Genomic DNA, 14,878 nt, shown 5'->3' with positions numbered 1-14,878 from the left:
GACTAATTCATGTAATAAGCTGGTGAACTCACACCTCATATCCAGACAAGTATTAGCAAGAACATAATTTGCCCTGTAAGTCTATGCAGCTGGTCAATTCTCAATGCCACAGGTAAGAAAATTGGAAGAATTTTCTTAGCGATCTCTAGTACTAATAAAAAATGATATAGGGGAGCAAGGGCTATGAAATATATGAATGCAGGCCCAACCACCAGCTTCCCTTCAAACACATGGTAAGACACCACAGGTAACCCCATCATAGGTTTAAGTTCAAATTTTAGTTTTTAAATCAAATGATTTTCTAGGCATTTCATTTCACATCAAATTGGCACCTAGGAAAACCAGCTGATTGAAGTATAAGGATTTGTTTCATGTTAAAACAGCCAACAACACTGAGAAAAAAAGCCAATCAACAAGTCACTGTTGCTCTTACAAGTTAACAAGCCCATATTCTAATTTTTGATCATGTCCTGCTCTATTTAACAAAATCCACATGCCTACTTTCACCAGTAAATTGCAAGCTGACCAAAACAGTTTGACTGTGTTATGCGTTATGGTAATTTCAACCCAACAGTATGAATAATTTTTATGATTCAAAAGTGATGATGCTGTGAGACTTATCTGCTTTTTTAATAGGTAAATCTTTTTAGATTTCTTTGTGGGTACTTTAATGTGGTAAGCTTAAGCTTTCTTTATTTATAGTTTGCATTTAACTTACAGATTTGTTTTACTTTTACCACTCGATGCTTTATACAGTTGTTTCAGTTTAGGCTTTACATATGTAAGTGATAATATGATTATACAATATACTACAGTTGAATTACTTTTTCTTTTGAATTGAGTAGGTGAATGAAGGATGCAAGTGTTTTTAAATTAGTATTATTTAGGTAGAATGTCTTTGCTAAAATTCATCTAAACTTATATTTTAGAAGTTCAGGCTTACGTGTCTAAAAAATTCATACTCCTCTCCAAAATCTTAGCAAAGGACAAAAATCTTAGCAAAGAACCACATCTTTTTGAGTTAGAAAGGTACCTTAGTGATTAACTTTTTTAAAACCCCCTCATTTCTCAAATGAAGTAACTCAAGATTATACAAATAGATTTTGTCCTCCCCCTGAAGAGAAAGAGTGGAATACATCAATTTATTCTCTCTGTAACGATTTCTGAGATCTTTGTTAGATTACTTCCATTTGGATCTACCCACTCTAAAATCTTTCTAAAACTTTACAACCATTTTCTTTGGCCTTCATAAGCAAAACAGTGTGTTAGCTAATGAGTTTTTCTGCCAAGGCTGACTGCATATTTTTGTTAAGGTTTCTTTGCATTCTGATGCACCTATTTCCTTTCCTACCCAAATCTGAGATGTCAGAAGACTTTACTCAAGCCTTCTAGTTTAGAGGGTTGCATAAATGATGAAGTCCCTCTGAGGAATGCCACTGTTATTGACCCCACTCTGCTTGTCACAATGCAACCCCAGTAAATGCAGTTGAAAACTACTTCTATTTGAAGGCCATTTGACAGAGGGGGAGAAAACACATTTACTCTTTCAAGGCCTGTGTATTTTCCTGGGAGAAGCCTGCCTATGAAATTTGTCCTTTTATCCTTGGATAGCAATTTGGGAACTATCTTTAGGCAGTACAGTCTCCTGAGTGGTTTCTGCATCTCCAGACCACAGCAGTGATTCACAGGCCTACTCTGTATCTCCCCCACCTCCTTCCCGCCTCCTTTTTAAAGACAGGAAGACTGTTTCATGCTGCTGTGCTGAAAACATTCTTCTCTGGAGGCTGAGGAAGAAAATCTGCATATTTCAGCAAAAATATTGAGCGATTTTCACCATCGATGTTTAAGGAAGGAAGTGTTTACTAATATCTGTGATTATACTGAGACACTACAAATAAGAAACAGACAGGACTCTGGGCTTTTTCTTGAAACAAGATTTTTTTCTAATGTGTCCCTTACTCATAGGCACTCCCAGAAATTCAACAAGATTACTTCTATCTTCATCAGACAGATCAGCTACTGCACTACTGCTGGCTCATACTATCTTCAACAGGACTGTCCGTCACAATAGACCAAGAAGTCTTACTTCTCAGGATTAAAAAAATGAAGAAAAATGCAACATAATATTTATGATTGTCTAAACATTCTGTGTGTGTGTGTTTCAACCCTCCTAGTCTCTACAAGTCATCACCACTTTGGACCTGCCCATCAGGCATCCGTGGTGATGCTCCTTACCTATAAACAGGTTCCACTCGGTGTCGAGATCGGCTTGATTTGCCAGGCAGCCCTTCATGACGTTGAGGCAGTAGTTGTTGCATGGTCTCACCGTGGGGAGTCCTCGACAATAAGCGCAGTATAGCATCTTCATGAGGGCACGGATGCAGCCTGGGGTCGGGCTGACCTAAAGATTTATTGAAAAAAAAAATCAGAAATAAGAAGGATGGAAGGGGACAAAAAAGAAGTGACTCATTTTATCCTTGAAAATGGAAAACAGTGAAATGGCCCTGATAAACCTTCAACAGCTGGGCAGCAGGCTAAAGGAGCCATTAGAATCTTAATCCTTTGCAGTATTTAATCTTGAGTCAGTCAATTCCTCTTTAATACTTCTGTTCAGTATAGGAATAATCATTTTTCTTGAATTGTCCTTGCCAACATTTTGATATCTATGTCATTGCAATTTAGTCCTAAAACCTAGACACTCTTTCAATGAAATAGAACATGCAATGAGATAACGCATGTGAAAGCAATTTCCAAAGTTAACAGCCCCATAAAAATGAAGGTATTATTAAAGTTTAATGTGACACCTTTGGAAAATTTTCCAACTGGTTATTTGACCCTGTTTCTAAAGGAGGTTGGCAGATACACTTCCTCTGTACATAACTTTTTAAAAAGGATCAATATCAACTTGTCTGGGATTTCTGAGATCCAGGCTTGTTGAGAAGCAGTGGAACTGCCAAGACATCATCTTCAGGCATCTGAAGCTTTGCAGTTCTGGGAACTTTGGAAGATGGATCCAGGGTTGAATATGAAGAGAAATCCTTGCAGCAATTCAGAGGAGCTACTAATCCACCTATAATGAAGTGCTATTTGCCTTGAATACAATAAGCAGTGAATGGTTCTAAGTTAATCAATTCTAAACCAATCAGGTCTTTTTTAGACTCACTGAAAATTCCAATTTGACTTTTAAGAGGACAGAATATTTAAAATGGAATGGACCAAAACCAGAAAAAAAAAAAAAAAAAAAACTACAGAAAGCCTTTTTTCAAGGCTGGATACAAACAATGTTATTTAGTCACTAAGTCATGTCCAACTCTTTGCAGTTGTATGGAACTATAGCCCACCAGGCTCCTCTGTCCATGGGATTTCTCATGCAAGAATACTGGAGTGGGTTGCCATTTTCTTCTTCAGGGAATCTGCCTAACCCAGGGATCCAACCTGTCTCCTGAATTGCAGGCTGATTCTTTACCACTGAGCCACTGGGGAAGCCAGATACAAACATTTGTGACATATTTTTTGGACATTTAATATAACATTGATGTTTTAGTCAAGACCCTGTTTCTGTTCTTGTGGTCTTGTTCTGAAAACAAGTCTAATCTGTATTGTTTGGATCTCCTGGAGAGTTAGAGTCTTATTGGATAGACCTGGGCCCCCAGGTGACAATTACATGCCCAGAGACTTCAGATACTGACAAAGCATGACGCCAATGTAAAGATAGGGCAGTAAAAGGTATTTCCATATAAATGGATATTTTCCACTACTATAGCTTACCTCTGTCATTTTATCCTTTGCCTGGAAACCATATTTGAGGTTTCTAAAGCAAGATTTTGGTTTCTGTAACATTTTCTTAATTTTATGGTGTACACTGTAAAAAATTAATAGACAGAAACCTCAATTAAATAGAGTTGGGAGACCAGAAGGGGGAGCTCTCACACCTGCAACAATAGCAGAGACAAGGACCCAGCCAATGAAAAGCCAAGGACTCTATTTACTAGAACAGAGCTCCCAACTTCCTTTTCTCCTCCAAAAAGCGCCCTCCTTCATTTTCTGAATTGAGTTCTCTCCTGATCCTGAATAAACCCATCTGTGCTAGAGAAATATTTGACAGTCTATTTGATTCAGATCAAGAAAACTGACAAAGTCCCCAAGTTATTATTTCAAGAAATGAAGCCATCTATTATCTATCTATCATCTACTTATCTATGCACCAAAAGCTCCTGTTATCCTTTTAATTTTTTTTGTATTTTCTTTCCAAAATTTGATGAAAATTTTCTTCACTGATTTTTTTTCACATATCTCTCTTTCTTATCCATCCATTAATCCACCTTATTTTTAATGCGTTCATAGTAAAGGATTATCCTTTTGATTTTTAATTTTCCTGATAATTTAATGTTGGCTTTAATAAAATAGAATTAACCTGATCAATGATAAAGGTTAGCACTTTAAGTAGTCCCAATCAAATAAACACAGTAGAATATAATTGACCTTTTTATGTTAAAAAAAATGGAGAATGGTTTAGTATCCACTAATGCTAAGATTTATTTTCCAACAACAAAACCAACAGAAAATGAGAACAAAAGAGAGGAGTCTGGTGACTTTTCTTCTGAGCTCATATCAGTACCGTCATATCTACCTCTCCAGACAGGATTGCTGTCTGTCGTTCAGTCACTGAGTCGTGTCAGACTCTTTGTGACCCCATGGACTGCAGCATGCCAGGCTTCCTGGGTTCAATCTCCGGGTTGACAAGATCCCCTGGAGAAGGGAATGGCTACCCACTCCAGTATTCTTGCCTGGAGAATACCATGGACAGAGGAGCCTGAAGGGATACCGTCCATGGGGCTCGCAAAGAATCAGACATGACTGGGCAATTAAGTTTCACTTTTTGAGATAGGATATTTTGTTGAAAATGCCAAATTTTATCCACAATTGGGCAGAATTAAAAAAAAAATACTTTATCCACATGTATCCCACATCATTCACAGAAAATAGAAAAATTCTGTATGTGAAATTCTGAATTCTTATACATTTTACTTATTTGGTGTGGATGTAGTCCTACAAACCATTGTTCATAGCACTTTAATTTTCATAGCCTCGCAACTACTCTCCTGACCTGATGATGCCTTTCTCCAGAGACCTACCCTATTTTCATCCAAGGTGGCTAAGCTATTTCTTCCTTTGACTCTGCTGAATGTTTGATCTCCTTGTCATTGGTGTTATATAATGCTTTGCCGTTTCTCACTCAGTGTGCCAGTATAAAGCCTAGTTACTAGTCGCTCAGTAGTGTCTGACTCCTTGAACCCCATGGACTAGTCCACCAGTCTCCTCTGTCCATGGAATTCTCTAGGCAAGAATACTGAAGTGGGTAGCCATTCCCTTCTCCAGGGGATTGAACCCAGGTCTCCAGCATTGTGTCAATAGTGGAGATGCAAATAGGACATCCTTTGGAGGGTATGGACTCTTTCTCATCACTATAACCTGTACCACTTTGCATAATATGAACATCACTATAAGGTATTGTGATTTAGGTATTCAATAAATGCTTTTTCAATTGAACTCTCTATTGTGGTTCTCAATTCCCTGGCCACATTGATATTCAAAGAAAAAGGGAACAAGATAGTTTGATACATCTTAGTATTCAATTGTTGCTTTTAACTCCATTTTCAAAGGTTATTGATTGTATTAATTCCAAAGTTTTGTGGCATTTGTGTGTATGTGTGTGTATTGGAACTGGGGCAATTTTCTCAGTCTGACATTTCAGAAGAGTCTCCAACTCAGAGTGGCAACCAACAGAGAAAATTGAATACCCTTAATAACCTAAAAGAACAATGTTGTTCAAGTTAAATGTGGCTTTCTCAGTACTCTAGGAAATGACATCCTTCCTGGTCAAATAAAGGGCATTCGAAGAAGAAGAAGAAAAAGTGTGGAGGACAGAGCTGCAACTTTTATGTTCACAGACCATATTTTTTGAAGTGAAACAACTGCATACTTGAATTCAAATTTTAAAAAAATGAATCACTTCAAACTGAAGACTTTTAGAAGTAAGCCTTTGAAAAGAGGTTGTTTCAAATGCCAATTGCATTCAGATACCAGTAGGCTACGCCTATTTTTAAAATGTATAGTAGTATTTTATAATTGTGCTATTATTCTTAAAAATTATTTTAATTTCAAAATCACTATAGACTCATAAGAATTTGCAAAACCAGTAGAGTCCTGGGTACCCTTCACTCACCTTCCTTCAATGGAAACATCTCATAAAACCATATCAAAGGTTCATAGACATTTCCAGGCTCCTCTGTCCATGGGGATTCTCCAGGCAAGAATATTGGAGTGGGTTGTCACGCCATCCTCCAGGGGATCTTCCCAACCAAAGGATCGAACCCAGGTCTCCTGCATTGCAGGTGGATTCTTTATTTCTGAGCTATCAGGAAAGCCCAACATTGATACATTGCTGCTAATGAATTTATAGAACTTATTCAGTTTTCATGATTTTTTAAGTCTGCATTCTTTGTATGTGTGTGCATGTGTATACTTCTGTGCAATGCAACCCTATGTATGGATTAGTGTAACCATACCACAGTCAACATACAGAACTTTTCAGTCACAAAAAAAGCATTCTGTTGTGCTCCTAACTCACCCCTTGTCCCTATCACCAAGCAACCACTAATCTATTTTTCATCTTTATGTCTTTATCATTGTAGGAATCAACTAGTATGTAACATTTTAAGCTTCTTTTTTGTTTTGAATTGAGTATGCCCTTGAGGTCCATCCAAGTTGCATGTATTCATTCTTTTTATTTGCTGAGCAGTATTATTGTTTGGATATACCAAATTTGTAGAACTCTTCACTCACTGAAGGATACGTGGGTTGTTTCCAGTACTTGGCTATTAGGGTTAAAGCTTCTATAAGCATTCATGCAGAAGTTTTTGCATAAACATAAATTTTCATTTCTTTTGGATAAATGTCCAAGAGTGCAATTAATGGGTCAAATAGTTATTGTGTGTTTAGTTTTACCAGAAATTGCCAAACTATTTTCCAGAAGAGTGAAGTCCTCTACATTTCCACTAGCAATGTATGAGAGATCCAGTTTTCTTCACATCCATGCCAATATTTGGTATTATTACTATTTTTATTTTGGTCTTTTTAATAGGGGACTGGCACGCTAAGTGCAGCCTAGAGAAGCCACCCCACGTCCGAGGTCAGGGGCAGAAGCTGGGAGGACCCCATGCCTGAAGGGCGGCGGCCAAGAGGAGTCACTCCACATCCGAGGTCAGGGTCAGCGGCCGAGAGTACCAGACTGCCACGGCGCAGGAACAGCCAAGAGGAGCTACCCCGTGTCCGAGGTCAGGGGGGCGGCCGAGAGGTGATACCCCGAGCCCGAGGTCAAGGGCGGCCGCTGGGAGGAGCTACCCCATGCCCCTAAGCCGGAGGCCAGGGGTGGCGGCCGGGAGGAGCAACCCACGCCTGAGGCCAGGGACGGTGGCCAGGAAGACCAAACCCACATCCAAGGGGCCGTGGCTGCGTGGGTGCAGGAGGGCCTAGAGGAGCTATCCCAAGTTGAAAGTCAGGAAGGGCGGCGGTAAGGAGATACCCCTCATCCAAGGGAAGAAGCAATGGCTGCGCTTTGCTGGAGCAGCCATGAAGAGATATCCCATGCCCAAGGAAAGAGAAGCCCAAGTAAGACAGTAGGTGTTGCAAGAGGGCATCAGAGGGCAAACACACTGAAACCATACTCACAGAAAACTAGTCAATCTAATCACACTAGGACCACAGCCTGGTCTAACTCAATGAAACTAAGCCATGCCCGTGGGGCAGTCCAAGATGGGCAGGTCATGATGGAGAGATCTGACAGAATGTGGTCCACTGGAGAAGGGAATGGCAAACCACTTCAGTATTCTTGCCTTGAGAACCCCATGAACAGTATGGAAAGGCAAAATGATAGGATACTGAAAGAGAAACTCCCCAGGTCAGTAGGTGCCCAATATGCTACTGGAGATCAGTGGAGAAATAACTCCAGAAAGAATGAAGGGATGGAGCCAAAGCAAAAAGAATACCCAGCTGTGGATGTGACTGGTGATAGAAGCAAGGTCTGATGCTGTAAAGAGCAATATTGCATAGGAACCTGGAATGTCAGGTCCATGAATCAATGCAAATTGGAAGTGGTCAAATAAGAGATGGCAAGAGTGAATGTCGACATTCTAGGAATCAGTGAACTGAAATGGACTGGAATGGGTGAATTTAACTCAGATGACCATTATATCTACTACTGTGGGCAGGAATCCCTTAGAAGAAATGGAGTAGCCATCATGGTCAACAAAAGAGTCCGAAATGCAGTACTTGGATGCAATCTCAAAAATGACAGAATGATCTCTGTTCGTTTTCAAGGCAAACCATTCAATGTCACAGCAATCCAAGTCTATGCCCCAACCAGTAACACTGAAGAAGCTGAAGTTGAATGGTTCTATGAAGACCTACAAGACCTTTTAGAACTAACACCCAAAAAAGATGTCCTTTTCATCATAGGAGACTGGAATGCAAAACTAGGAAGTCAAGAAACACCTGGAGTAACAGGCAAATTTGGCCTTGGAATACGGAATGAAGCAGGGCAAAGACTAATAGAATTTTGCCAAGAAAATGCACTGGTCATAACAAACACCCTCTTCCAACAACACAAGAGAAGACTCTATACATGGACATCACCAGATGGTCAACACTGAAATCAGACTGATTATATTCTTTGCAGCCAAAGATGGAGAAGCTCTATACAGTTGGCAAAAACAAGACCAGGAGCTGACTGTGACTCAGATCATGAACTCCTTATGCCAAATTCAGACTTAAATTGAAGAAAGCAGGGAAAACCACTAGACCATTCAGGTATGACCTAAATCAAATCCCTTATGATTATACAGTGGAAGTGAGAAATAGATTTAAGGGCCTAGATCTGATAGAGTGCCTGATGAACTATGGAATGAGGTTCATGACATTGTACAGGAGACAGGGATCAAGACTATCCCCATGGAAAAGAAATGCAAAAAAAGCAAAATGGCTGTCTGGGGACGCCTTACAAATAGCTGTGAAAAGAAGAGAAGTGAAAAGCAAAGGAGAAGAGGAAAGATATAAACATCTGAATGCAGAGTTCCAAAGAATAGCAAGAAGAGATAAGAAAGCCTTCTTCAGCGATCAATGCAAAGAAATAGAGGAAAACAATAGAATGGAAAAGACGAGAGATCTCTTCAAGAAAATCAGAGATACCAAGGGAACATTTCATGCAAAGATGGGCTCGATAAAGGACAGAAATGGTATGGACCTAACAGAAGCAGAAGATATGAAGAAGAGATGGCAAGAATACACAGAAGAACTGTACAAAAAAGATCTTCACGACCCAGATAATCACGATGGTGTGATCACTCACCTAGACCCAGACATCCTGGAATGTGAAGTCAAGTGGGCCTTAGAAAGCATCACTATGAACAAAGCTAGTGGAGGTGATAGAATTCCAGTTGAGCTATTCCAAATCCTGAAAGATGATGCTGTGAAAGTGCTGCACTCAATATGCCAGCAAATTTGGAAAACTCAGCAGTGGCCACAGGACTGGAAAAGGTCACTTTTCATTCCAATCCCAAAGAAAGGCAATGCCAAAGAATGCTCAAACTACCGCACAATTGCACTCATTTCACACGCTGGTAAAGTAATGCTCAAAATTCTCCAAGCCAGGCTTCTGCAAAATGTGAACCGTGAACTTCCAGATGTTCAAGCTGGTTTTAGAAAAGGCAGAGAAACCAGAGATCAAATTGCCAACATCTGCTGGATCATGGAAAAAGCAAGAGAGTTCCAGAAAAACATCTATTTCTGCTTTATTGACTATGCCAAAGCCTTTGACTGTGTGCATCACAATAAACTGTGGAAAATTCTGAAAGAGATGGGAATACCAGACCACCTGATCTGCCTCTTGAGAAATTTGTATGCAGGTCAGGAAGCAACAGTTAGAACTGGACATGGAACAACAGACTGGTTTCAAATAGGAAAAGAAGTACGTCAGGCTGTATATTGTCACCTGTTTATTTAACTTATATGCAGACTATATCATGAGAAACGCTGGACTGGAAGAAACACAAGCTGAAATCAAGATAGCCGGGAGAAATATCAATAACCTCAGATATGCAGATGACACCACCCATATGGCAGAGAGTGAAGAGGAACTAAAAAGCTTCTTGATGAAAGTGAAAGAGGAGAGTGAAAAAGTTGGATTAAAGCTCAACATTCAGAAAACGAAGATCTGGCATCCGGTCCCATCACTTCATGGGAAATAGATGGGGAAACAGTGGAAACAGTGTCAGAATTTATCTTTCTGGGCTCCAAAATCATTGCAGATGGTGACTGCAGCCATGAAATTAAAAGACACTCCTTGGAAGGAAAGTTACGACCAACCTAGATAGCATATTGAAAAGCAGAGACATTACTTTGCCAACAAAGGTTCGTCTAGTCAAGGCTATGGTTTTTCCTGTGATCATGTATGGATGTGAGAGTTGGACTGTGAAGAAGGCTGAGTGCTGAAGAATTGATGCTTTTGAACTGTGGTGTTGGAGAAGACTCTTGAGAGTCCCTTGGACTGCAAGGAGATCCAACCAGTCCATTCTGAAGGAGATCAGCCCTGGGATTTCTTTGGAAGGAATGATGCTAAAGCTGAAACTCCTGTACTTTGGCCACCTCATGCAAAGAGTTGACTCATTGGAAAAGACTCTGATGCTGGGAGGGATTGGGGGCAAGAGGAGAAGGGGACGCCAGAGGATGAGATGGCTGGATGGCATCACTGACTCGATGGACGTGAGTCTGAGTGAACTCCGGGAGTTGGTGATGGACAGGGAGGCCTGGCATGCTGCGATTCATGAGGTCGCAAAGAGTCGTACACGACTGAGCGACTGATCTGATCTGATCTGCTTTTAAATTTATGGTGAATTTCCTCTGAGTAATATCTATAGTGGGATTTTAATTCAGGAGGTTCTAATAAGCATCAGATATAAAATCATTCATGAGTTGGTGTCTAGAAAATATGAAAAATTAAATAAACAATAATTCTGAAATAATAGATATATCTGTATATTTGGCAAAACCAAAATAAAGAAAGGAGTTTAAAAACTCATATTTAAAATTTACAATAGAATAAGATCTCAAATGTATACATCTTATGAACTATTTAAAAAGTCCTCCTAAAGAAAATTGTGCTTATTAATCAACAATAAAGACTGCAATTCACCTTAAGAAACCAAATGTTGAGTTTTTTTAAGTTGGTAAGATATGCAGATGACACCACCCTTATGGCAGAAAGTGAGGAGGAACTCAAAAGCCTCTTGATGAAAGTGAAAGAGGAGAGTGAAAAAGTTGGCTTAAAGCTCAACGTTCAGAAAACGAAGATCATGGCATCTGGTCCCATCACTTCATGGCAAGTAGATGGGGAAACAGTGGAAACAGTGTCAGACTTTATTTTTCTGGGCTCCAAAATCACTGCAGGTGGTGACTGCAGCCATGAAATTGAAAGACACTTACTCCTTGGAAGGAAAATTATGACCAACCTAGATAGCATATTCAAAAGCAGAGACATTACTTTGCCAACAAAAGTCCATCTAGTCAAGGCAATGGTTTTTCCTGTGGTCATGTATGGATGTGAGAGTTGGACTGTGAAGAAGGCTGAGCACTGAAGAATTGATGCTTTTGAACTGTGGTGCTGGAGAAGACTCTTGAGAGTCCCTTGGACTGCAAGGAGATCCAACCAGTCCATTCTAAATGAGAGCAGTCCTGGGTGTTCATTGGAAAGATTGATGCTAAAGCCGAAACTCCAATACTTTGGCCACCTGATGCAAAGAGTTGACTCATTGGAAAAGACTCTGATGCTGGGAGAGATTAGGGGCAGGAGGAGAAGGGGATGACAGAGGATGAGATGGCTGGATAGCATCACTGACTCGATGGATGTGAGTTTGAGTGAACTCCAGGAGTTGGTGATGGACAGGGAGGCCTGGCGTACTGCGATTTATGGGGTTGCAAAGAGTCGGACTTGACTGAGCAACTGAACTGAACTGAATGTTAATTTTGACTATTTTAAAAAATGTATAGATAACTTCCTATATATTCAAAGCAGACTGGTAATAAATTTAGGTAATGGAATAAATTTAGATGTTTATGAAAGTGATTTCCGATTTCCACTTGGCAAAATACAATAATGTTTTTAAGGGAAGAAAAAAGAAGTTCATGGTAACACATTCTTTTTTTGTAATTATTAGTGTTTTCACCTAACTTTTACATGTTGTCCTTCACCACTAGCATCACTTTGTCACAAATTTAGAATACTGGGGTGGGGGGGGGATGCAGTAGAGAATAGCCAATGGTTCTTACTCTGTTATCCTACTCCTGGAAAGATAGACGCAACATTGTGAGTAAAACAAATGAGACTTCAGTATGAAATCCTTGCATCTTAGGTTTAGTTCTTTTGTTAACATCTTTTGATGTGGTTTATATATAATGAAATTATTTAGAGTTGACTAGTTTTGAAGAATAGTAATACAATTTGAAGAGTAACATTATAATTTATAACAAGGATTCCTCATAAAATTACTGAAAAATAAATAGCATATAAACAATTGATGTCTTGGTTTATAAGGTTGTAGTTTCTGTTGTTTGCATTTCTTTTCAAGATTTTTTTTTAATGTGGACCATTTTTAGAGTAGTTATTGAATTTGTTACAGCATTTCCTCTGTATTATGTTTTGGCATTTTTGGTGTGTAGGATCTTATCTCCCTCACCAGGAATTGAACCTGCTCTGCTGCACTGGAAGGCAAAGTCAAGTCTTAACCACTGGACCACCAGGGAAGTCATCCTAGATTTCTTTTTAAAAAGGAATACAAAACAAGCCCTTAATAAATCTGTATTGGGATGTAGACTAAGACTTATCCACCTGGCTAGCTATATGTGTCAGGATGTTATAGCAAGTAATTCTTATGTTTTCTAACGTGATTTGAGGCATAGCATACCCTTAGTCAGGAGAGGGCAATGGCACCCCACTCCAGTACTCTTTCCTATTGCCTGGGGGATCCCATGGACGGAGGAGCCTGGAGGGCTACAGTCCATGGGGTCGCTGAGGGTTGGATATGACTGAGCAACTTCGCTTTCACTTTTCACTTTCATGCATTGGAGAAGGAAATGGCAACCCACTCCAGTGTTCTTGCCTGGAGAATCCCAGAGATGGCGGAGCCTGGTGGGCTGCTGTCTATGGGGTCGCACAGCGTCGGACACGACTGAAGCGACTTAGCAGCAGCAGCAGCATACCCTTAGTCATATAATAACAATTCATTTAAGGTCTTTAATATACTTGAGATTTCTGTATCTGGGGCAACATTCATGCATTGGTGCTCACATTAGCAATTCCTAACAGTAGCCAATGTAAAACAAGATTTTCTCTTAAAGTAGTTTTAAAAATCAAGAAAACATGTGAAAGTGATAAATCTTTACTTGAACATATAACCTCTCAAGTGCTTGTTCCTGTGGAAATCATACAGCCACAATAATCAAATAGACATGTATGTCAGAATACAGACAGATAGGGCTCTCAAAAGTTGAACAAGTTAATGTAAAGGAATGATTTAACTAGAATAAATTAAAAATGCTTTTGAACAACAGTAGATGCTATCCTCTGCGGTTGATAACCAATAGATTAAAAATGAGATGTTTTTACTCATCATCTTAATATGTTATGAGATATTTAAATGTCTTCTGAAGGCCTCAAGAATGATTAAATTACATTCAAATTAGTTTTCATGTTAAGTAAGTTTAATTATAATTCTTTTAACAATTAGCAACCTATAAATTGGCTTTGTAGTAACTTCATGAGAATTTAAATTTGCTTCTTCTTTCTTCATGCAACTTTCATTAATTCAACATTTATGGTGATGAGTGTGAAGAACTAGTGTCTTGATGAGGGTGAAAGAGAAGAGTGGAAAAGCTGGCTTAAAACTCAACTTTCAAAAAGCTAAGATCATAACATCCAGTCCCATAACTTCATGACAAGTAGATGGGGAAAAATAGAAACAGTGACAGATTTTATTTTCTTGGGTTCCAAAATCACTGAAGACTGTGACTGTAGGCATGAAATTAAAATATACTTGCTCCCTGGAACAAACCTAGACAGTGTATTAAATAGCAGAGACATCACTTTTCTGACAAAGGTCCTTATAATCAAAGCTATGGTTTTTTCAGGAGTCATGTACAGATGTGAATTGACCCATAATGAAGGCTAGCACTGAAGAATTGATGCTTTCAAACAGTGGTTCTGGAGAAACCTCTCGAGAGTTCCTTGGACAGCAAGGAGATCAAACCAGTCAATCCTAAAGGAAATAAACTCTGAATATTCACTGGAAGGGCTGATACTGAAGCTGAAGTTCCAATACGTTGGTGACCTGATGCAAAGACCCAACTCACTGGAAAAAAACCCTGATGTTGAGAAAGATTGAGGGCATCGGGAGAAGGAGGCAACAGAGGATGAGATGGCTGGATGGCATTGCTACCTTAATGGACATGAGTTTGAGCAAACTCTGGGAGATAGTGAAAGACAAGGAAACCTGGCTTGTTGCAGTCCATGGAGTCTTAAAGAGTCGGGCATTACTTAGCAATTGAACAACAAGATGGGGAAGAATAAAGAGACCTTGTACCAGTGTTGCGATGCTCAGAATACATACACTTCCAGGGGAAAAAAATGCTTTGTATTGATAAGTGCAGTGTAAAGGGAGCCCTAAAAAGGGCATTGGCTCAAAATTGGGAAGTAGGGATGAACACAAAGATGACTTCTGAAGAAAGCCACGTAACAGCAAGATCAGCATGGCGGAAGGGTGACATCACA

At 39.5% G+C, this 14,878-nt stretch overlaps 1 protein-coding gene across 2 annotated transcripts in view; it reads right to left on the bottom strand.

Moving 5' to 3' along the window:
• Positions 1-14,878, bottom strand: part of GPC6 (glypican 6) — a 1,232,535-nt gene that overhangs the window by 384,169 nt on the left and 833,488 nt on the right. For both annotated transcript variants that reach the window (XM_027557801.1, XM_027557800.1), the window contains exon 4: positions 2,236-2,401. In XM_027557801.1, coding sequence (XP_027413602.1) covers positions 2,236-2,401 — 166 coding nt within the window. The remainder of the gene's footprint in view (positions 1-2,235; positions 2,402-14,878) is intronic.

Source organism: Bos indicus x Bos taurus, chromosome 12 (genome assembly GCF_003369695.1).
Source record: "Bos indicus x Bos taurus breed Angus x Brahman F1 hybrid chromosome 12, Bos_hybrid_MaternalHap_v2.0, whole genome shotgun sequence".
NCBI lineage: Eukaryota > Metazoa > Chordata > Mammalia > Artiodactyla > Bovidae > Bos > Bos indicus x Bos taurus.
This window is presented reverse-complemented; position numbering and strand designations above follow the sequence as displayed.